This window comes from Ailuropoda melanoleuca, chromosome 8, assembly GCF_002007445.2.
Source record: "Ailuropoda melanoleuca isolate Jingjing chromosome 8, ASM200744v2, whole genome shotgun sequence".
In the NCBI taxonomy this organism is placed as follows: domain Eukaryota; kingdom Metazoa; phylum Chordata; class Mammalia; order Carnivora; family Ursidae; genus Ailuropoda; species Ailuropoda melanoleuca.
In genome coordinates, this window is record NC_048225.1 from 96821384 (window position 1) to 96845250 (window position 23867).

General features: G+C 44.3%; 2 protein-coding genes across 2 annotated transcripts; one reads left to right on the forward strand and one right to left on the reverse strand.

The window, feature by feature from the left end:
* Positions 1-1328: 1328 nt before the first annotated feature.
* On the reverse strand, positions 1329-14356 carry LOC117803443 (6-phosphofructo-2-kinase/fructose-2,6-bisphosphatase 2-like). Its single transcript, XM_034666956.1, has 9 exons — positions 13846-14356; positions 12579-12686; positions 6708-6833; positions 6110-6206; positions 5620-5686; positions 5416-5490; positions 4992-5048; positions 1914-2121; positions 1329-1462 (listed from the first exon to the last, which is right to left on the reverse strand). The coding sequence occupies exons 2-8, from the start codon at positions 12667-12669 to the stop codon at positions 1942-1944; spliced, it is 693 nt and encodes a 230-aa protein (XP_034522847.1). The 5' UTR covers positions 12670-12686; positions 13846-14356; the 3' UTR covers positions 1329-1462; positions 1914-1941.
* A 1180-nt stretch (positions 14357-15536) lies between these two features.
* YOD1 (YOD1 deubiquitinase) lies at positions 15537-23018 on the forward strand. Its single transcript, XM_002928681.4, has 2 exons — positions 15537-16222; positions 17246-23018. The coding sequence occupies exons 1-2, from the start codon at positions 15880-15882 to the stop codon at positions 17947-17949; spliced, it is 1047 nt and encodes a 348-aa protein (XP_002928727.1). The 5' UTR covers positions 15537-15879; the 3' UTR covers positions 17950-23018.
* The last annotated feature ends 849 nt before the right edge of the window (positions 23019-23867 follow it).

Sequence of the window (23867 nt, forward strand, 5' to 3'; positions counted from 1 at the left end):
CCCCCAACGGAGGGCTGAGCAGTCGCCCCACGTGAAAGGAAATCTCACCTCCCCACCAGGGTACCGATACAGGTATTTCTCTTGATCTCGAAGCGCGAACTCATCCGGGTACTGCTTCTCAATCTGTGCGTAGGTCATCTCCTCACACACGCCCTGCAGGGAGCACACTGGCTGCGGGAGGGAGGCCGACCCATGCGGCCCACCCAAACGAGGGAGGCGACAGTGAGGGACCCAGGCTTCTCTACTATGCACCAGGCATTGAGCCGGGTCCTTGCCTGTCTGGCCACTGATGGGCCCGGGTGGCGGGGACTGGTGGGGGGAGGGTCACTGCACAGAGGCCGTGGCTTCTTGAGCTTAAGCTGCCACTTGCTCTGACTACTTCAGAGAAGTTAAAGGTCCAAGAAAAGTCACAGGATAAAGGGAAGAGGAAGGAGGAGAAACTGAAGGGACTAGAGAATTCTCCAGAAGGCATAAAAAGGTACAGAGGAAGAAAAGAAAAAAAAGTGCTTGCTTTTGCGCTCAAGGATAGAGAAAGCCAAGAAAAAATTTGGAAAAGACTTTTCCAGAAGAGCTGACCAAATGGTCTAAGCAGAAATTAAAGAAGTGAGTTGTTAGCCATTTCTTTTTCCCAGGAGAAAAATATACAAGGGAACAAAATGGAGCCGCACCGTCCCCAGATGCCAGAGGGGCTAGGCCACAGATTGGTCTGGGCCCGCACTGGCACAGGTGCTCCAACAGGCAGGAAGCCCTGACTGGGGTACAACTGTTCCCACCTCCTCCCCTAGTACTACTACCTGGTGGTTCTAGTTTTCTAGATAAAACTGTCCATATTGTGACTTCTGAGAGTTCCTGCCTGGNTCCAGAAGGCATAAAAAGGTACAGAGGAAGAAAAGAAAAAGAAGTGCTTGCTTTTGCACTCAAGGACAGAGAAAGCCAAGAAAAAATTTGGAAAAGACTTTTCCAGAAGAGCTGACCAAATGGTCTAAGCAGAAATTAAAGAAGTGAGTTGTTAGCCATTTCTTTTTCCCAGGAGAAAAATATACAAGGGAACAAAATGGAGCCGCACCGTCCCCAGATGCCAGAGGGGCTAGGCCACAGATTGGTCTGGGCCCGCACTGGCACAGGTGCTCCAACAGGCAGGAAGCCCTGACTGGGGTACAACTGTTCCCACCTCCTCCCCTAGTACTACTACCTGGTGGTTCTAGTTTTCTAGATAAAACTGTCCATATTGTGACTTCTGAGAGTTCCTGCCTGGATATAAGACTCTNAATACAAGACTCTTACTGGCTTTGTAGCCATCAGAATTCCTACTCACAGCATCGATCTCATTCAGAATCTTCCATTGCTCATAGGTCACACCCAGAGATTCAGCGGTCTGGATAGTCCTCTTTAGCTGGCTCGTCCACACTTTGAGGTCTGCTATCTCCTGTTCCTCCAGAAACTTCCTTAGAGCCTGGGCAAACTGGGGTTCGAGATAAAAATTTTAAAAGCAGAGAAATCTGCGTGCACATGCACAGACAGACACACATGCACACAACTGCTAACCTGGCCTATAAAGGACAACGTGTAGGACCACGGTCAAAATCCAAAAAGTGCTACACAGTTATGACAAACCCAAGAGGAAATGAACTTCCCCTGGAGCATCCTGTCCTGTGCTGAGCACACAAGTGGCACCCAATAAACATCTGACAGTTGAATTAACAGCAGAAGTGGTTCCAAGTTACCACATCACAACACAGCCAGAACCCGTGGACAAGAAGAGGTCTTCAGCGTTTGCTTGATTATCTGAAACCACAGCCTCGGCCCCAGTGGGATTTAGGAAGAAGTAAGGGGATAAGAGAGATGACCTCCACCGTGCCCCTCCTCCCACTCTAAACCTGGGAACCCCAGCCTGCTGCTGAGCACCTCCTCACCTGTTTTCCCCGCACTGAGAGGCCAGAGTCACCCCCGATCTTCCCCGAGAGGTTGAATTCGCTCTCTCCATGTCGGCAAAGGTAAATGGTGCGAGGCTGCACGTGGATGTTCATGAGGTAGTAGACTATCTTGCTCTGGATGTAGTCCTGGACTCTGTTCACTAAGAATCGCTGGCCCACATTTATCACCTTGATGAAAGAAAGGTCCCTGGGACAGAGCAGGAGAAAAGAGAATCCCTGGGAATGAAAATCTGAGGGTAACAGCGGGAAGAGAAGGATTCGCATAATTACTTGTGGGCTTGAGGCAGCTCTTCCTCCTCTCCTGTCAGAGCCAACCCACATTTAAGGAACCCACTGTAAGAGACGGATTGCACCTCAGACCCAAGACGAAGTAAGATGGCCCGAACTTCTGGCCAGTCTACCATTTCTTCAGTGCCGACACTGTGCTGTGGAATGTAGATAACTAGGATACAAAGAATCCAGGCTTTCCCTCAAGGATCAGACGAGGTGACCTGACAATTTTGCTAACCCCGAAGTTTGGTGAGAAGCACAACCCCATGTGAGGCGGTCAAGACCTGGCCAGGGGATGGCATTGCCGGCAAGGAGGGCAGCAGGCAGCCGGATCTTAAAGATCCCTACACGTCCCCTGGATCGACCTAACCAAGCCTCTCTCAGAGGTACTTCCACAGCCATTGCCTCATCAGAGAATTTTTCTCATTGTAAAAATCATAAATGCTAACTGATCAAAATTTTTTAAAAAATGATAAATGCTTATTCCAAAAAATTTTTCAAAAAAAGGTAGAATGATGCAAATAAAAGTCACGCAAACCCTACCATCAGAAATACTGATGTACACACACACTGTTCTAGAATGTTTTTCTATACAGAACTTCTATGTAGAAGAATACACTATTACACCATTTCCAGAACAGTGGTTTTCAACCTCTATATTAAGGAACACCTCCAAATACTAACATTCTGGGCAATCTACTCGAAGGAACTTAAAGACTCAAAACGTTAAGCAGACCACTAACACACAGAACAGTGAGCTTCGAACACTTATCTTGCCATCTGCTTGGCCGCGGGGCCATATCTTACTCAAACACAGCTGTTAACTCTGTGGCTACATTCTCCAGGTTTCTGTGTATATGCATCTTTCTTCAACATGGACTTGACATTTTACTATGGCTCTCATACCTCATTAACATCAAGTTAACCCATATTGCAGAGCACACTGCCAACAGACACTACCACAGTAATAAAGGCTAGCAGCAATCAGACATTTCTGATGAGCCAGGCATGGTCTTAAGGACTTTACATGCCATACACACACACACACACGCACACACATTTTACATATAATATATATTTATATGTTTGTTACACGTTTTTACTTACATCTATTCGTATTATATGTATTTATATATAAATATCATATATACATTACATGTATTTGTACATGTACATATTTTACGTAAACGTAAATACATTTCGATATTATGTTACTCTTACCTGTGTAACATATGTATACTTACACGCTAATATATGTGTGTTAAAGGATAGATACATACACACAACAAAAACTGATCAAAAGCTGATGACACATCTCTGAGGGGTGCCCTACAACACCCTAGATCAGAACTACTTGATTTTGCTCCTCAGAGACACCTGGCAATGTCTGAAAACATTCTGGCTTGTCCCAGGTTAGGAGCATTACTGGTATCTAGTGAGTGGACACCAGGGACAGCTCCCTACCACTGTAATAAAGAATTAGTCAGCACAACATGTCAGCAACGTGGAGACTAAGAAATCTTGCTTTAGACAACAGAGAGGAAGAAATGATGATAAAAAAACTTCACTGTTCAAGTGTAAGATGCAACCTACATAAGAAGCCACAAATCCATACCTTGTTTCTCTGGAATGATGTAAACATTATAGGTCTGGATGGTCAGAAGAAAGTTAGAGGACAGAGGGAGAAAGGCTCTTTTCTGAAATGAGACCCCTGCCCCAAGCCCTTCAAACCATGGCCTTAAACCTTACTTGTCATAGTTGTCTGGGTCAAGGGGTCGATAGGTGACTTTGTAGCACTCAATTCTCTTTAGGAAGTCCTCCATCACATTCTCCCTGTTTCTTTCAGGGTAGTCAGGGCTCGACACCTTTACCTCCTGAAATAATAGGGAGAGTAGGGCCTGGTCAGAGGTGTGCCCTTAACAGCCTCCTGCAAACAGCCAATGCTAAATAAAGAGAAGGAAGTCCATAGAAGGGCCCTTTCACTGGAGCGTTGGCAATCCCCGTTCACTGAGCACCCCCTCCCTGTCCTGTGACCCTGGCAACCAAGAAAGGAAAGACAACTGGGGAGTCATGTGCCTGCCCTTGGCTGAAGGACTGAGGCAGTCACACAGCTCAAACTTCTCCTGGGCCCCAATCCCTTTATGTGCCCTGCTGGGAAGACAGAATGGGCTTCAATTTCTCCGTACGACCACTCAGAATAGGGTGCTGGATCTGATGCATGCCTGACTTGGACCAGATGCCTCTTCTTAGATGCTTCCAAGCTCCCACACTGCTAGGAGAGCACCGCCATGATACCAGTGCCCAGGCTGTCTACACAGCACAGTACAACCCATCAGACAGGCATTGGTTTATACCGCGATCATACAGGGCATGAGGCGCTCAGTGCACAGATCGCAGACCTGAATGTTAGATAGTTGGCAGACGACCTTCCTCCGTGGTGGCCCTGACAGACAGCAAAGAGGCTGATCTACTCTGAGGACATCCCTAGGTCTCAGCATCCAGCTGATACCCAGAACACAGGGCCAAAACTCCTACGGTCTAAGTCTTGGCTTCCGTTCAACAGCTCATTCTTATTTCATTCCTCAGAGCCTCTGTTTCTTCTCCCAAGGGAAGAATGCGGAAGTATAAAATGGTGCTCTGGCAGATCAAAAAGATCACCCTGCACTGTTAAACGTGTCTATTTCTTTCTTTCATTGCCCAGATGACAATCCCCCCTCACCCACTAACACACATATAACACAAGGCCGAAAGGACAGGGAGGTGGTAGCATGCAAGGCTGTCACCCACCAGGATGTTGGCAGCAATGACATCAGGATCATCACAGACAGATTCCACAAAGAATACCTGGCCAGGGAGGGAAGGCAGTGATAAATGAGTCAAAAGTGCCCAGGCTGTTCATTAACAGCCCGTGCTCACACCTGCCCCACCATGGCCACCACATCCCCCAGGACTTTCTGTCATGAAAGTGGCCTTCAAGTCCTCTTCGTTTAAAAATAGCTCTTACCACATCCCCAGGGCCTCAGACATACAGGCTATGGGGCTGAGAAAGGACCTGGAAAAAAAAACACTCAAGGATTGGGGGTATTCCCCAAGAAAAGAAAAGTGGATAGCCAACCTTGCCCTCACCCACTGGAGTCAAAGAGATCCTCACGTCCCTCCTGATTCCTCACCTCCACTCATCCCTTTCCTTCAGCATGGAGCCGAATCCTACCTTGAAGGAATTCTCCTTGGCAAAGTTCAAAATCATGTCCCTCCTCTCCCTAGTGGTATTGGTGGCATCAAACACCTGGGGAGAGAGATCACAAAGTAGATTAGTGGGCAAAGAGAACTGGAATCCCACCAAAGCAGACCCAGTGTGAGGCTTCACAGTCTCTTGGGTGGAGATCAAGATGGGGAAGAGGCAGGAAAGGCTTACCGCGATCTGCCCGCTCTCCTCAGTAAGATACGCCTTCACATCTTCCAGCGCCACCAGAGCACACTGTCTGCCATGAGAACAGAGGACATGAGCAAGAGTAGTGACAGACCAAGTTCAGGCACAGCCAGAGACATGAACAACTAGGTTGCTAGAAGAGTCACATCCCTTCCCGCTTAGTTTTCCCAGTGGTCAAAATATTCCCCTAATTAGACTTTTCAACTTCCTCATTGAGGTTTTTAGACTATCCTATACCTTTCCCTTTCCCCTGCCCCATGCATATAAAGTATCCCCTCTACAGATTTACCGGAAAAACACACATGCATCTATCTCAGCCTGTTTTAACTACCCAAGCCCAATGTGACCTGTCCACCAAATAATCTCCAGTTAAAATCCCCAAAGGATTACTAAAAGGAAAACCGAGCCCTGCCACATCTAGTCTTGTGATGGCAGAGAAAGAGCTGGCTGGGAGGTCAGGCCTAAGAAGACTCACTTGCGGATCTTCATGGCCTCCTCATTGTCGTGCCGGAAGAAGTCGTAGGACTTATAGGACTTGACTGCTTCACGCCGATATACCCCAAGATTAAACACTGCAGATGACACCAACAGCCTTCAGCAATGAAACAATACAATGGCCCCACCAAAGGGGACTTCTTGGTCTAATGGTAGAGTAGCCAAGGAAATGAAAAAAAGCACCATGGTATGTTGGGAACAATACCAGATTAAGAGTCAAGTTAGATTCAAGTTCAGACATACTAGTTCTTGAACAAGTCTTAAACTGTCTGAGTTTCAATTTCCTCAGCCACTTTGGGATTTCACAGGAGTACTGCTAGGATTAGACGAGATGACCTATATGGAGGTAAAGCCCTATACCATCAAAGGCATGCCCTTAAATCTAGGCCAATCCACCCAGGCCAAGAGGAAACAAGTCTGTAAACAGGGAATAATAAATCCAGTAAATCAGGAATCAACCACTATTTCTGACAGAAGCACCCTGTAATCTTGACACCAAGGAGAATAGGTCTTCCAGAGGCCTGGGAGGCCCAAGAACCAATAATTTCCCATCCCAAGGAATGAATGTCCGTACCTACCTTTTGTGGGCACCCCAATCCAGTTGAGGTAGCGTGTGAGTTTCTTGGACACGTAGGTTTTGCCCCGGGCTGGCAAGCCAATCATAACGATGAGAGTTGGGGAGTTGGTCATATAAGATGCCCACGCTGGAGGGGAAAGAGAACAGATCTGAACGGCTAGGAGCTGTGGAAGGTTCATGCCCTGGGCTAGGTACTTCACAGCCATAACCTCATTTAACCTTTATACACCTCAGCAAAGCCAGGGGAAGACTGGCATGGCAACGAGAGGAGCTCTCAGTCCAACCTCCTAAAAGAGAACTCAAAGGTCACATAAATTTCCAAGAAGTACGCAAGCCAAGACATGTCTTCCTCACACATGCAAAGTCTCCACAGAGGTACCTAAGGTGGAAAGAGAGGCAAAAGTGTCAAGGATTAGAAAGATAAGAACATGGCACCTTCCTTAACATAAGAACGTCTACAGGGGCGCCTGGGTGGCACAGCGGTTGAGCGTCTGCCTTCAGCTCAGGGCGTGATCCCGGCGTTATGGGATCGAGCCCCACATCAGGCTCCTCTGCTATGAGCCTGCTTCTTCCTCTCCCACTCCCCCTGCTTGTGTTCCCTCTCTCGCTGGCTGTCTCTAACTCTGTCGAATAAATAAATAAAATCTTTAAAAAAAAAAAAAAAGAATGTCTACTAACATAAGAATGATACAGCTGTGGAGGCACACCTTGTGCCTGGAGAGTCAGAGTCCTACAAAAGGTCCAACACAGTTNAATGTCTACTAACACAAGAATGATACAGCTGTGGAGGCACACCTTGTGCCTGGAGAGTCAGAGTCCTACAAAAGGTCCAACACAGTTTCTATCCTGAGGATCCCACCCATCCCTCAGAGCCATGGGCAAGAACTAGCTTGCCCACTGTAAAAAGAGCCTGGTCTCAAACAGTTTTGGCTTTTGTGCTCAGGACATAAGCTTAAGCCCAAATTTCTAAAGCATAGTGAGATTTAGACTATGGCAAAGCCTACTTGACACAAGTTCTGACAAGACCCCTCAGGAAGCTTCATGCTAAAGCCAGCCTACAAGGGCATCGTGGCCAGCCGGCCTCAACGGCCATGTGAAAGCAAAAAGTTTAGAAGCAGAACAGTCACTGGTCCATCCTTCCTTAGGAAACTTATTTCAGGAATGCTTATGTATGAAGTTAGGGGTCAGTGGACAGGTGGAGCAAACTAGATGGTCCAAGGCCAGGTGACTCGCCTAAGGATGCAGGGTGAATCATGGACGAGCCGGCACTAGAATTCACCGCTTTGTGCTGCCTCCGCACTTTGCTCACAGGGGCGGGCTCCTCCCTGCCCATCTTGCCACAGAGGAGCAGTGGGAGAGGGGCCTCCATGGCTGCCGGCCATTTCCCTGGGGCCCGGACCCAAACTGAGGCCAGGTAGGAGGACTCAGGCTCTGCGGGCTCCTGGGAGGGGAAGCCCTGCCCAGGGATGAGAGAAGGAAAGAATCTCCTTTGCTTTCCACTTCCCCGCACTGCTCTCTGGAAGGAGCCCTGCCGGGGGCTGCTGCTTCTCTGCTCTGGGACAAGGTGGTCCTGTAAGGCTAAGAAACAATTCAGTATAACTGAGGTAGTCGCACAGATCTCACTGGAGAAGTGGGCAGAAGGGCCTGGGTAGAGGACAGACCTCAGAAGGAAGAGAGTTTCCTAGGGGTGTTGGGCAAGAACTACCCAGAAACCAAAGAGTGGCCCCAAGTGGTGAGGGAGGAGTGGCTGCCCAGACTCGGGGTCAGAGGACTTGGACTTCAGTCCTTCACCCGCTGTGCACATGGACAATCCCTGGGCCTGGGCAGAGACTCCTCCAAAGTAGGCAATGAGCAACCTGAGTGATTTTCATCTGTGTCTAAATAGGAAGCACAAGGGCAGGCAAATGCCACCCTGCAGCCTCAGCTGATGTGAATCCCTGATCTCTGACCCCTGACAGGTCAGCCTGGGTACAGCTTTCTCGCCTTTCAGTAGTAAAATCCTCCTGAGTCTTCACTTTCTCCACACTCTGCTCAATCCCCCATGATTTGCCTCATTACCGGCACCTCTGGGCCTGCTCTGTCCACAACTTCCAGCCCATTAGGCACTTCCCCCAAAGGTCCTCTTACCCTCCCTGAAGCTAAAAATGAACTGATGCTTGGGAACTGCTCTGAAGCTAAACAGGAGACCAGCTGCTGCATGTTTACCCAACTGGACAGAGAATCCTAAGAGCAGAAGAAAACAGGGGTCTCTAAGGACTCCCCAAGTCACCACACCTCCCACCTCTGGGCTTCTCATTTTCCACAGTACAAAACTAAAACACACCTCCTATCTCATACTGCCACGTTGACAAAATTAGGAACATTCTGTCCTGCCTGTTACAAAACAAAACCACTACCACCTTAATTTGAATAGTAGATAGTTCAAGCTGATTAATTTCAGAGACAATGTAACATACTCCTTAGCATATGATGGAAAGCTGTTTCAATCCTCAAATTCTCTCCTACCTTCCTTAAACAAGGTTTAACTCACTTTCTCAATCTTTAACTTACTCTCCCTCATGAACATACTTAGAGGATGAGGGCTTGATAACTGACAAACGGAAACACTCAAACCCAGGGAAGTAAAGAGGTTGGCCCACAAATCCACAGTAGAAAGTCAAGGTCAGGGCTCTGACAGGACTCCTGGTTTCATGACTGCCCCACCAGTCCCAGCCACCAGCTCCTATCAGCACCTGGCCAAGGGAGCCACGTGGTATGCACGACTAAGTTCTCTAATCTAATCCTGAAGGGTGGTCTGGCATGTCAGGGGTTCCCCACCTTTTCGTGAACAAGGCCTTCTTCCACTCTTTGTTCTAAATAGGCCCAATATTTTTGAAATTTGCAGCCTATTAAAATAGGTTTCATTTGTATTTTTTTCATTCATGAGAAATCATAAAACTGCTAATTATCACCTTCTATTTAACTGATAGGCATGAAATAGCCAAGGTCTGCGGCTAAACACTGAGAAAGTGAATGTGTTAGTGAACCAATGCAGCTACAGTTGACAATGCCCAATTTCCATACACGCACTTTGAAATATTAAAAATAGCTAACAATACAGAACTTCTTTAGGAGAATAAATCAGTAATGCTGATCAACATTTCAAATGTGTCTTTCCTCCTATTACTTCTGTAGGAAAAGCTGGTAGCACAAACCTGCTAAGGTGTATGGGCAGGGGTGTCCCTGCAGCATTGCTTGTGATGGTGGAAAACCAAACACAGGGCGAATGTCCATCAGGGGGAGGCTGGCATAGCCACAGAATGCAATACTATGCAGAAAGAGGTAAATCTGGATTTGCAGACACACACACACACACACACACACACACAAAACCCTCCACAATATAGTAAGTTTAAAAAAAAAAAGAAAAATAGCAGAATAGAATATGTAAAGTGTGAACCTATTTTCATTAACAGAATACACCAGAAGATGTCGGGAAGAATCAAACTTAACAGGGACAGGAAAAATTGTGAGAGATTTTTAACTTCTCACTTTCTGTTTTGTTTGAATTTTTCACGAACACATATTGCTTTTGTAATTGGGGAAAGGTACACATGGGAACTTGTTGGCTTCAGACCTACTCAAAATCTCGAAGAATAAAAGAAAAAAGAAAAGCATGTACACACTCACCCCTGTCCCCACCTGCCTAATTCCTGAGGTGCCTTTAAGATGCCCTGAAACCAGTCATCTGGGCACCTTACAGGCATCTCGGCCAGCAATCACCCATCACCCCATCCCTGGAGCAGCTGAAGTTCCAGCAACGCTCCTTTGGAAGTTTTGGCTCCCTGAAGTCCTTCTCCAGTCCCCCAGCTCAGGCACTTTTCAGAGTGAAGTCAGCCAACACAGGTGTAATTGGCAGCAAGGGGATAATGGCTGAGCTATTAATAAAGCAACTGCTGGGTGTGAGCACTGAGCAGCCAGGGGAGCCTGCTCCAACACACAGGCAAGCAATGGAGAGAAAGAAATAATATAACAGGTATTTTCATGACTGTATTTCTCCTTTGACTATTAGGGCTGCAGCAGTTTCCCAGTCCAACCCATGAGGGAAGAAGAGAAGGGGGTAAATGAATGATGGTGGAGTCCGATGCTCCTATTGGGAGAGAAGAGGGTGGAGCTTGGAAAGGAGAAATCAGAGCACAGAGCAAGAATTAAGAGTCTAGAGGATAGAAAGGAGACCTGGGATTACTGCCTCCTTGACTATCAAGAGCCCTCAAGGCAGGAGAGTTTAAATGGCACAGAGCAGGTTTCTGTGGCGAATACAGCTGACACTGGGCACCGGGCAGACCGTGTCACCACCTGCTCTCTCTACCCTTTTGGATCAAGTGTCCCAATAACATGAATGTACCTCTCTTTAGTGCTCCCAAATCTGGGTTACGATATTGTCAAGCAAGAGGAGAAAACATTCTTTACTGAAAATCTAATTCTTCACAGGGCTCTTATACATAGTGAGCTCCCAGCACAGCATTTACAGCACAATTCAATTTATATGCAATGAAAAGTGAAAAATAATACACTTAGCTCTATAAACCTTCTTCTAAGTGCTTTCCTATATTTACTCATTTAATTCTCACATTGCTCTAGGGGGAGATATTATGAATATCTCTATTTTATAAATAAGCAAACTAACGCACAGAGAGGATAAGCAACTTGTTCAAGGGCACACAGCTAGGAAGGGGTAAAACCAGGATTCAAACCCGGGCAGTCTGACTCTAAGTGCTGCACTCAAACATCATGCTATACTAGTTACCTCCCACAGGGTACTTGCCCTCAGTACCTGGCTTCCTGTCCTGGCAAAGAAAGGAGACCCTAATCATACAGGTGTGCCAACCCCAGTATCACATCCAAAAAGCTGCTTCTGTTGCACCACAAAGGCCAGCAACCTTCATCAGTGCTAGATGAAAAGAGTATCATCATGAATCATGAGACTGACAAGGACACGACATCAAGGTCGAGACTCTGGGGAAAGCTTTGAACAGGACATGATCCCAGGTCTCATGCTGGCTGGCTGCTTCTACCTGCTATATACATGATCACTGAAGTGAGAACTGACTGACAGGGTTCCAAAGAAAAGGTGCATCTGGAAGCAAGGGAAAGGGTTAGCATTCCTTGAGGTTCCCCAAATATTGTAGGGGCCAGTTGCCCAGGACCTTTTGCCCATACAGGCTACAAAGAGGGTTAGGAATGCAGACGCAAGGAAGGAAGAAATGATGCTTCATTTCTCTGCAAACCCACCTGCTATCTCTGTCTAAAGAACTGGCATGGAAACGCTCTAGTGAAATCTGTCCCCAGAGGAATGAACCTGCAGGAAAAATGGTCTGCAAAGTGCAAAGGCTAACTCTGTGGGAAAGCAGGGTGCCAAAGTCAGAGTGAGAGGTCAGATGTCAGACCTGACTCCCCCTGCGGCCTGTTGAAATGAACCTCTACGGGCTCTTACCTGCAGTTTCTGCAGTGAGCAGCAACTTCACAAAACGTAGCCCCCAAAATAAAGGGAAACTGTTAACAGTATCAGCCCTAAGTAATCCCTGCACCTGCCACTCTGCCTTAATCACTGTGTGGGTAACTTTCAACATCAATCGAGTATGCAGACCCCCCCATGAGACAGTCAAAGAAAGAAGTAAGAAAACGTGGGGATATACCAGCAGTGTAGCCCCAATGACAGACATTTCATTGGACTTACTTGTTTCACACAAATTCCCCTCGTAGACTTGGTTTTAAAATCCCATGTCAAAGAATTCTCTCTCACTCCCACCAAGCATCAAAGTCTAGGATTACAACTATATTCCCAAGATAAAATCCTGGGAGGGAGCAGCCCCTCCTCTTTCCCCAGACTCACAACATTTCTTCTCTGACATTCGAAGATTGCAGGCTTTGGTTTCACAGCTGTTGTTGTTCTGTTCTGTCGAAGATGCAGTATTCCCAGACATGGCAGCTCTTCAGATGTCTGAAAGGGACAAAAAGAATGTAAGGAAGGAGACATCCCTCAAAACACTCAGTGAAGAGGACAAGTGCAGTAGAAGTGAGAGAATCCTGGGCCAAAAGTCAAGTCCAGCCCTCCTGCTCCGGATTAAGAGCTACAGGCCCTTTGACAAGTCCTTCCTAGCCCTGTTTCCTCATCTATAGACTCAGCTGCACTAGAATCTTGCCTTTTTAATGCTGACTTAGGAGGTACATTCACATAAATTAGCTCCTTCAGTCCTCCTAATAATCCTTCGATAAGGCATATTTTGCTACCATTGTTACTTTCTCCTAATTTACAAGTTGAAAAGCTGCGTTTATTCAAATGAGGTGGCTTCTCCAAGTTCCTTCCTGACCTCAAATTCTAGTTTAAAAAGCTGAGGAGAGTAATGGCAGAAGTCGGGGGTAAGATGGGTTGCAAATAGATCAAGTTCATTATCATAAAGTCATTGCAGTCCAATGGCAGGATTCAGTGGGACATCTCGAACATGTTCCCTAAGGAAAAACTGTAACTGGACCCTGTGACGACCCTAGCGCGTCACCATCTCTCCTCTGGTGTTCCCATTCTCAAGCCCTTGCTCTGCACCCTCTTAGACCCATCTATCCCGTGGTTTGCAGACTATAAGGAACACTGGGGCGCAGAGATGGTAAATGACTTCGCCAAGGTCACCTGCTGAATAATAAGTCCTGACTCGAACCAGGGTGGGATAGCCGCCTGCTCACGCACCATACCCAGACAAGGGGCTCCTGAGGACCGAAGGTCTTACTGCTTCAAGGACCTTGCACTGTTCTTCCACTGCCTACACAGATCCTCCAACCCGAACACCAGCCGCCGCTCCAGGTTCCCGAACGCCCGCACTCCCAGCAATGCCGGCACTTCCCAGAAAACGGCAAGGCATCACCGTCCCGCACCTCATCCGGGTGCACGCAGCCCGCCTCCTCCCACCCGCCCCGGCCCTTCCAGGCGCCATACAGCCACCGCTCACCCTATGATCCCTCCTAAGCTCCCTCCCGGCAGTGGCCCCGGCACTTGTCCCGTTAGGCTGCGGACGGGAGGAGACACACTGTGGCCCGGGCCCGGCACCCCAGTAGCCGGCAAATCACGTGCCCCAGTCAGGCTCCGCCACCCTGGCGTCGGTCCTCACCTGGAGAGAATCATCGGCCAATCCAGCGGCCGCAGGCTCCCTGGGGCGGGGCTCCAATCGGAATCGCTGACGCAGGCTCCCGAAGGTGGAAGAAACTGTGAAGCCGAAAGACCTTAAGCTTCCAAGTTTCCTCGCGCTTTGGAGGTTGGTTGCATCGTTGCTAGGCAACTCATAAGGCTGGAGGCGGGGCTAATAAAACGCTTGGCTTCTATTCATACTCTCGCGAGAAGGGACGAAACAGCCATCTAGAGAGGATGCGACTTTTTGGCGACGGGAAAACGCTGTGGAAGTTAACGCTTTCCTCCCTGAATCCCAGAGGGACCTTGTTAGATCCATAAATTGAAACGTAAACTTTAGAAGGTGGCGCTTTGCTAAAGTAAGCTACCACCGTACTTGAGCTCTTTACACCTTAGGGTGTTTGCATATCCTTCCCATTGGCCAGACACCGTAACCTAAGAAAATCAACTATTCTCACTGCTGAACCGGGAACTTCCCTGGACCCATCCACGTACTCCAGTAGATCTTCTAATCGTCGCCTTTATTCTCCCTCCTACGCTATACCATCTGTTTTGGTCTTCTTGAAGGACCAAAAAGGAAAATTGCTTCAGCAAAAAAAATTGGGTCACAAAAGCGGCAAAGCTTCCATATAACTTAGAGGTAGAGAGAGGCTTTTTTTTTTTTTAATTTTATTTATTTATTTGACAGAGATAGAGACAGCCAGCGAGAGAGGGAACACAAGCAGGGGGAGTGGGAGAGGAAGAAGCAGGCTCATAGCGGAGGAGCCTGATGTGGGGCTCGATCCCATAACGCTGGGATCACGCCCTGAGCGGAAGGCAGAAGCTTAACCGCTGTGCCACCCAGGCGCCCCGAGAGAGGCTTTTATAGAAGTGAGTTTGCATATTTTCAGCGAGCTTTTTACAGCTGCCCCCAGGCCCTTCTGATGATGCTTGATTCTGTGGATAAACCCACTCGACGCAGGCGTGCTTCTCCGGATCCAGGATGGGAAAAGAACAATGTGGATTTCTCGGAAAAGAGAAATTCAGCGATGTCTTTATTCCTCGTTCACCTGGGGATTAAATTCATCCTTCAAAAGAGCTCAACTAGTATCTCCTTTTTGAAGCTTTTTACAACTCTCTGTGTTGTGTTATGGTTGCCTCGTCTGCACCAGTACAACTGCCTTTATCCATTCATCAGGTATTTATTGAGCACTTATTTGTGAAGCACAGTCCTTGGTTCTAGGGATACAGGGTTGGAAAAGGTCACATAATCTAGCATTATCACGTGGCTGTGAAATTCAGTAGTTATGTACCTTTTACACCCCACCCTCTCTCCCCATGACAGTACTTGTAATACTGAAGGCAGGAATGGAGTCGTCTTATCTGTAAACCCAGGGCCTGAACTGGAATCCGGATGATACACGTTAGTCCTCTTCTTTCCTCTTCCTTATACTGCTACCACCCAAGTGTAGCAATTGCCGTAGGCCCAGATGCTGACCTCATACTGCGCTTTCTGATGTGGCAAATGGACGTTTTCAAGTTACAGCGTCAAGGTGGCAAGGCCAGTCGTCCGGCTTCCTTCACCTCAATGAGTCAATGTTTGCTGCAGCCATGAGCCTCGTCACGAGTGTCTGATTGTTTTTGACAGGTCTTTTGACTCACTGACCATTCTTGGCATTCGTTTGCGTTCTGAACTATGACTCTTATTTCTCTTGGTGTAGTTTGGAAGCCCCAATTGAATAATTTCCGACCTCACTAAGTGCAAGGTTACATTCCGATGTACCTGATTCAGGAACTCCTTCCTCCACCCTCTTTCCTTGAGTATATATGCTGCCAAAGCACAGGGCACCTCACTCGCTCTACATGTAGCAAAGCCACTTGTACTTTAGGAATACGGATAAATCTTCAGGCTTTGACTCCCGTAGGGAGGCTGCAGTAAGTTGGTTATCACTTTAAGAGAGTTCGCGCTTCTTAGAGTGCAAGGGCTTACGCTGCAAGAAAGTATCGCGAGATCTGTGGCCACCAGGGATTTCTCGCGATGTTTGGCCCGGCGAAGGGTGGCCATTTTGGAGTCCATCCGGCGGCCGGTTGCCCCGGCGGCGTCTGCCAACCTGCTGCGGGGACCAAAGCTGGCCCCACGGGTGTCTGGCCTGTGGGCAGCTGGACCGACACGATGTGGCGGCTCCGCTGCAAGGCCAAGGATGGCACCCATGTTTTGCAGGGGTTGTCTAGCCGGACCCAGGTGCGGGAACTCCAGGACCAAATTGCCGCCATCACCGGGATCGCCCCCGGCTGTCAGCGAATCCTCGTCGGATACCCGCCCGAATGCCTGGATCTTAGCAACGAGGATACCATTCTTGGGGATTTGCCCATCCAGTCAGGTAAGAGAATTGAGCCGGGGGCCAGGGAAAGCCCTGGGAGGACGGAGAGGGGCGTGGGGGAGAACAGAGAACTAGTCTGTGGGTTCGCTGGGGGGTTTGAGAACAGGGATGAGGATAGGTTAAAGAACGAAGAACTCTGACGGAGGCCGGGGCAAGTGGTTAGCAACTCCTTGACTTTATATATGGTTGAAAGAGAGAGGGAGGGCCCAACCTATATGAGAAGCCCAAAGCCTCGGAGTCCCCCCCCCACCCGGTCTACTTTTTAGTTTACTTTGAAACACGGTCTCATTTTGTTTTCCTTCTGCATCCACAAAAGTCTAAAAAAATAAGATTTATTTTGTCTGTCCTGATGGCTCTTTCCCCTGTAATCTGAAAGAAGATAGCAGGTCTGAAGGATTCAGGACACTTTTCTTTTTTGATTCCCCGGTTGGTTTTTTCAATCACCTTCGTAAATACTTAGATAAATAGGTTTTCTCATTTTAGAGTGTGGTTTTACACATCCACTGGAGGCCCTTTCAGAAACAGTGGCAGTTATTTCTGTCCAGTACTAAAACTTGAACAGCAATATTGATCATTAAAAGCTTTCAGCTGTTGTATCAAGGATCCTGTAAACACTAAACAGGTTGGCTATGTTAAGTTTCGGAAGATCGAGAACCCCCTAGTGGTCTAGTCTAGGGTAAACACTTTTTGGAAGATTGGGCTTTCAAAATGCAGAGAGAGGAAGCATTAAGGAAATTTTGTTCTTGAAATGTATCTGTTTAAGTAAGTATAAAGGTGTGTAAGCAGGGCTCCTTCACTGAACTGGAATGCAGACTAAAATGTTTTTCTTTGTTCTGTTTTCATCTTTATGGAGATTGAGTGAACAAGAAGTATTACTGGTTGACTGTTTGCAAAACTGTATTCTCCCTAGTAACCCAGTTTATACTTCAACTCCTTCTGTTTGTAATTTACAAACTTGGCTAGTGAACAGCCAGTTTCATCTGTAATTTCTCTGCAGTTCTGGATTTGTTTTATTTTTAACAGGCGACATGCTGATCGTTGAAGAAGACCAAACCAGGCCCAAAACTTCACCTGCATTTACAAAACATGGTGCTCCTAGTTACGTCAGGGAAACTTTGCCTGTGCTTGGCAGAACTGTGGTCCCAGCCGACAACTCTTGCCTCTTTACCAGTGTATACTATGTTGTAGAAGGAGGAGTCTTGAATCCAGCTTGTGCCCCTGAGATGAGACGCCTCATAGCACAAATTGTAGCAAGTGATCCAGACTTCTATAGTGAGGCAATCCTGGGAAAAACAAATCAAGAGTACTGTGACTGGATCAAACGGGATGATACTTGGGGAGGAGCTATTGAGATATCAATTTTGTCTAAATTTTATCAGTGTGAAATATGTGTAGTGGATACACAGACAGTAAGAATTGATCGTTTTGGGGAAGATGCAGGATATACCAAAAGGGTCCTGCTTATATATGATGGCATCCACTATGATCCACTTCAGCGTAACTTCCCTGACCCAGACACCCCACCTTTGACCATTTTCTCCTCTAACGATGATATTGTTCTTGTACAAGCACTGGAATTAGCAGATGAAGCTAGAAGAAAAAGACAATTTACTGATGTAAACCGCTTCACCCTGAGATGTATGGTATGTCAGAAGGGATTAACTGGACAAGCAGAAGCAAGGGACCACGCCAAGGAGACAGGCCATACCAACTTCGGAGAAGTGTGATCTATGCATGATGAGGATTGCCGCCTACTACCTCACAGATCCAGAAGGCTCTGGGTTTTCCAATAAGCTATTCATTACCCTAAAGAACAAAAGGACACGATGCTTGAACTGTCCTTTTAACTTAAAACCACTAAGACACTGAAATTCCTTGTTAAGATTAAAATTAGTGTGCAAGTTTACAGATGTGTGTCTACAGTGGTGATGCATACCCTTTCTCTGCTGGGGTGACAGAACAGGTGGTCCTTGCCACCTACTGACACTAACCCGAAGATTTGAATTTTAGTACTATAAACTAGCACCCAGCAGCATTAACCTGTAGAAGAAAACAACTTCATATTTGGAGTAATGCGGAAGGCCTCACTAGAGGCCACTGGACATAAACCACAATGTCTCCATAATTGAGTCCTTTTAAAAACTCTGGTTGAGTTAATAGCTTCTAAATTATGAATTGATTCCTCAAATGAAGATACTCAGAATTGTCAAAACCGATTTTATATTACAATTTGGTAGACTTTATAAATGTGTACTTAACCAGTTACAAGTACATTATAAGCAATTTTTACGGGAATGAGTGTGTTCCTTGAGAATGACCTAAGGAACTGAGAGTGCCCAATTTAGGATTTCTAGTGTATAAAAGTAGAATGGAGGAGGGAAAAGGTGCCTGAGCAGCTTACTAAGCTTTAAAAGACCGTTGGCCTCATGTTTTAACACAACTCATTTATTGATGTTTGTTACGTTAGATAGAAACTTTAAGCAGGGTATTTATTTTTTAATTGAAGTTTCTTGAAGTTTGAGTGCTTGATTTTTGGTTTTTTACATAAAGATTTGTCTGGAGGAATTAACTTTCCTCAGCTTTTTCTCCAATTCCTAAAACACAGCCTTTGTCTAAAGTGATAATGCTGTGCTTTGATTTGGTTTTTGTGAGATCTTTTACTTAACTAAACAGTACTTTTTTCCATGCTCGCCTTATCTGGCCACTAATGCTCTTTTGAATAATTTCACATTTCTGCAAATTAGCACTTTGCTTATTTACAATCTTTGACTTTCAAAGAGTTTTAAAGTAGTTGGCATAATAACATTGAATTTGTTTCACTTCCAAAATACGACAGTTTTTAAATCCTTGCCTTATTCAGCTTTTTTGGAATTCTGCTTCTTCCTAATATGTAGTCATTTGCTTGGTGGGCCAAACTGCAAGGCACACCCTCTAAAATTAGCTTCATTATGAGATCTTCCAGATAAAAGTTTTCTACCTCTTTTCTTAATTCTTCTGAAGATCAGGGATGCTAAATTATAATTTGTTACGTATTATTGCACAAAATGTGAAGAGGCTTACTGTTGTGAAGCTTTGTTCTCTTGGTCTCATTTTCTGATGAAGTATCTCACTTACAAAACCAATGGTATACTTTAAAGCACTTCTGTCTCTTTCAGCATATCTTCTTGGCAAATGTTTTAAAATTGAGATTTACTTTTAGCACTTTCACTTGGTGGAGGTGGCCACATAAAATTAAGGAGCATGTAAACAATTTATTGGACAAGTTCTTTTAAGGAAGAATTCACAAAGTATGTTTGAAATCATTAGGTGACGTTTCTCGAGTACCTATTTTGTGAATAGCTGCTTAGGCATTATAAGTTATGGTTTAAGTGTAACTTAAAAGTGTTTAATTTTCTATTTTACTGAGCCTTAAAAATAGCACTCGTGAGCTTGCGATACTTAACGTTTGGCAATCATAATATGTACAAACAAATATGTTTGAAGATCTCTTTGTACCTGGCTGTCATTTTGGTCAGAAGATTTTTATATATCTTTTAGTTCCCCCAGAAAAAAACTACATTTAAAACTAGCAGTTAAGAGTATATCACTGGGTAACACCCATCAAACTTGAGCTTTACACGTCATTATTCATAAAGCTTGCCTTCCTGTGGTAGGTACTTCAGGAGCCAAACTTGACATTTGCTTACTGGAATTTTAGAGAAGTTTATTCATGTAACACATATTTATTGGGTACTTTATAATGTACCAAGCATATATTGGTATGTTTTCCAACCTAATTTTCTGTCACTTTAAAATTGAGTATATTTTATCTACATTGGATTAATTTAACAAATAGAAATAGAACCTGATATTTTATCAAATTAAACCCCTTCATTTTAAGTGTTTTTGTTTTCATATTTAAGCTTATACTTCTATAGCAAGTGTCAAGTATTTATTCCGGGGATCTTACTCTATTTTACCTGTTACCTAGGTTGTCCATTCACCGACTGGACACCGGAACTCATTCAAATGGCTCTCAATAATGAGTTATAAATTAATTAGTTGCTGAAATTCAGCATTAGGACTTGAATGTTCTGATCATGGAAGATCCAAGATGATGCATTATTTGCAGACAGTTTGATTTAGTTATTGAGGATTCAGAACCTAAACTTGGGCTCTTTCTAAACTCAAGCTTGTAAACCTCACAGAATCTAAAGATTTTTTTTTTACTGCACTTACTAAAGTCTTGAAATTAGTTTATTAATGCATGTAAATTCTAGTCTTCAGAATTTTGAAAACTATGGATTTAGTACTTGCAGCAGAATCAAAAGAAACTTTTTCTTAAATTTGCACTTGAGCAGAATGAAACCCTTCTCCCTATTTATTCCTTTTTTGAGTGCCATATAAGAATATTTTTTTAATTCAAATGAGGATAGTTTACATTAGTGGCTGAATGAATGAAGATTGCGCCTTCCTGTCCCCCACTCCTCTTTTCTCTTATTCTTCTTTCCCTTACTCTTCTTTGGATTTAGAGACCCGGTGTAGGGTGGTGAAGATGCGCTTCTAGGTAGAATGTTTTCAGGGGTTAAAATTATTATTCCTGGGAATTTTGTGATGTGATAACCATATAAGGACATTAATGTGGTACATCTTTTGTTAATCATTCCTAGTTGATTTCTTAATTATTTCCCATGAAATAATATTATTATTTCCATGAAAATGAGCGTAGTCGAGGGGTACCCTTGAAAGTTTGACTGCTGGTCAGCTTGACCCTGTTGGCAAAAACTAATATAATCATGCCAGTTGATTATTCCTTGAAGTTCAAGCCCCAGCAAAGTCATAATCAGGAATGCATTAATGTGTTATCTCTTTATAAATGCCCCTAAGTGCCCACGCCCAACTTGCTTATCTAGCATATGCTTTCTGTCCTGTGTAGGCATTAAAACATATATGTTGCAAGTTGCCCTAGCTAAACATAGTTTTCTATGTCTTTTTTGAAAAAGTTAGAATAAGGAGTATGTAAAATTAGCAGAATAATTGTTTTATGGATCAGGTGGCCTTCTTAAACTTTCATTATGTTAAGATTTATGTTCTTTCATGTGTTGAGATACACATTTGTTATTATTTGCAGCACTTTAAAAAAATATGAAGTAAAAGTTTACATGTTAGCCCTCTCCAGGGGTCTTGTTAAAGGCATTAAAATATAATTCTTGAGCTGCTAACAATCAGCTCTTAACAATTGCCATCAATGTATAGTGTATCCAGTGGTACAACATTCTGGTTTTTGATAACAGTGGAACTTGATTTCAGTAACGGGAGCATGCTCTGTGCCCTAGCATTCAAAAAGTTACCTGTTTCTATAATGTGATTGTTCTTTCTCATTCATTGTACAGTGCAGTATTCAAATTTGTCCTTGTAGCACAAAGATGACTATACCAACTTGGAAAAGATTAGATTCTTAAAACTCTTCATTTGTTGTTTCTAAGCAAACTTACTTTAAGGGAGCTGATTTTTTAGCCTTAAAAATGTCATTTTTAAGTCTAAAGTGAAACACTTGATTTGAATAAGCTGGTTCATTAAAAATGTTTTCTTACTAAGAGTTACAATATTTCAACACATTAAATTCAATTTAGAAAAACTATAAAACATGCCTGATTGTGGGAGAGGGTTTTATTTATTTTTTTGTTTTCCAAAAATTAGCTGGCATTTTGTTTACAGTGCTTTGAATATTTGATTTTGAAGAAATTGTTACCTTGATACTGAGTTGTGGGGTGCTGATTTAGGTCTTGGTCCACAAGAATTTAAAGGAGATTGCTATTTTAAATTAAAGAGAAAGGGGGATAAAGTACCACTTAAACAGAAGAGATCCTCAAATGGATACATTCCTTAGTCATGAATAACGCTTTTTGAAAAATGTTTCAAGCAATGCATTGTGTCCTTCAAACTCTCCTCACCCATTTCTTGGCATAGACTGTAGCAGGGCCATAACTGAGAAGCTTGCCATTAATGTATAAACCATGAATAGAAGCATTTTGCTATGATGCCTTTTTATACTTCTCTTTTAAAAATACCCACATCTAGGAGCTTAGGGATGTGAAGATGTGATTAGGTTAAGTTGTAGGTAAGAGGTTAACCTAAGAAAGGTTTAGAATTTCTACTAAGATTACATGAGCCTGATCTTAAACCTGGTATAGGATATGCAGTAAGTTGTAGCCCATAAGTTACTTAAAAGGACCAGGACACCTAATTCGTGTCAGGTTTCCAGTTCACCTTGGTGTCATTCATGACTCAGGCTGCTTACAGGAAATATAATTTCCTTAGCAAAGAGTAATTTTTCCCTTTAAAGTAGTATTGAATTCCGCTTAAAATGCAGAATAAATATGTATAAGTTTGTTAAAAGGGATAGAGAATGACAGTCCTCTATTTCTTTTATTGGTGGATTGGAGGCGAGGTGGAGATTCCTGGGGCAAGAAGGAAACCACAGATTGTCAAATTTAGAGCTTAGAACATGACTTGAAAAAGTAGTAGGTAAGGGCAAAACAGAAGGAAGTTCTGATTCTTGGCATATTTTTCTTCATTAAGATGGACAGTGTTTTTTTTGTTTTAAAAGTGTTCTTTTGTCTATTTGCCAGCATTTTTTTCAAAGTTAATGCACTGCTGCTACGTGGGAGATGTCTTACTTCATTTTGTACAACTCTAATGTGATTTTGCCATTGTCATTAAGATGAATTTATTTTATTTATGAGGGCTGTGATTTTAAATACCTAATGCTGTATGAAGTGACTTGTTTTGAAGGAATAAATGAAGTGAAAATATTGTTGTCTGAGCATATTTTGGGGTGAGGACAGAGGACCAGTGAACAGCTGCCACACTCAAGTTACATATTTATTACAAAAGCTAATGGACCACTGTTTTGGCGAGGGTATCAACACCTGCGATATCTCACTCTGTAGGTGGAATCTTAATGACTTTGACAGGAGAAACTGAAATGTTTCTTTTTGACACCACAAAGCATTTGAAATTTTCCTTCCTTGGCTCCAAATTTTCTGGTACGCAGTCAGCTACCGAAAGGTATAAAGTCATGTCTGTTGCTGAGTAATTGTGGGAAGGCTAAATGGTACCTTTTCGTTTATAATAGACTAAGATCTACGTGAACTTAGATCTGTTTGGATACTGCACCATCTCTGTGGGAGAACTCTAATCTTATTTGAAACAACACTGGAGTTACTAGAATTGACCAGAGTTTAAACTCTAACTTGAACTACTTATCCTTTCCTTCTCATTGAAGCTTAAAAATTCTGGAAGTGGAACCATGATGTAATCTAATCAATTTGTGCACAAGACACACTGGGGGTGGGGGGGAGTGGTCAGCATAAATCCAACCTAAGAATAAGTCAAGCCAAACCTCATTAAAAGGTCTGTGTGGGATCTCATGGGCTGTGTGATGGCAGCTTGTTGAACGATTAACAGTACCCATAAAGTAATGCTTCTTAAAATGTGCTCATCATATTACCTGGGAACTTGTTAGAAATGCAAATTCTCAGAAATCTGAAATAAATGAGGCCAACAATCTGTTCTGATTCTGATGCATGATAAAGTTTGAGAACAACCGTTACAACCACAGTTGTTTAAATGAGTCCGTATCAACTTCCAGAGACTGCTGATG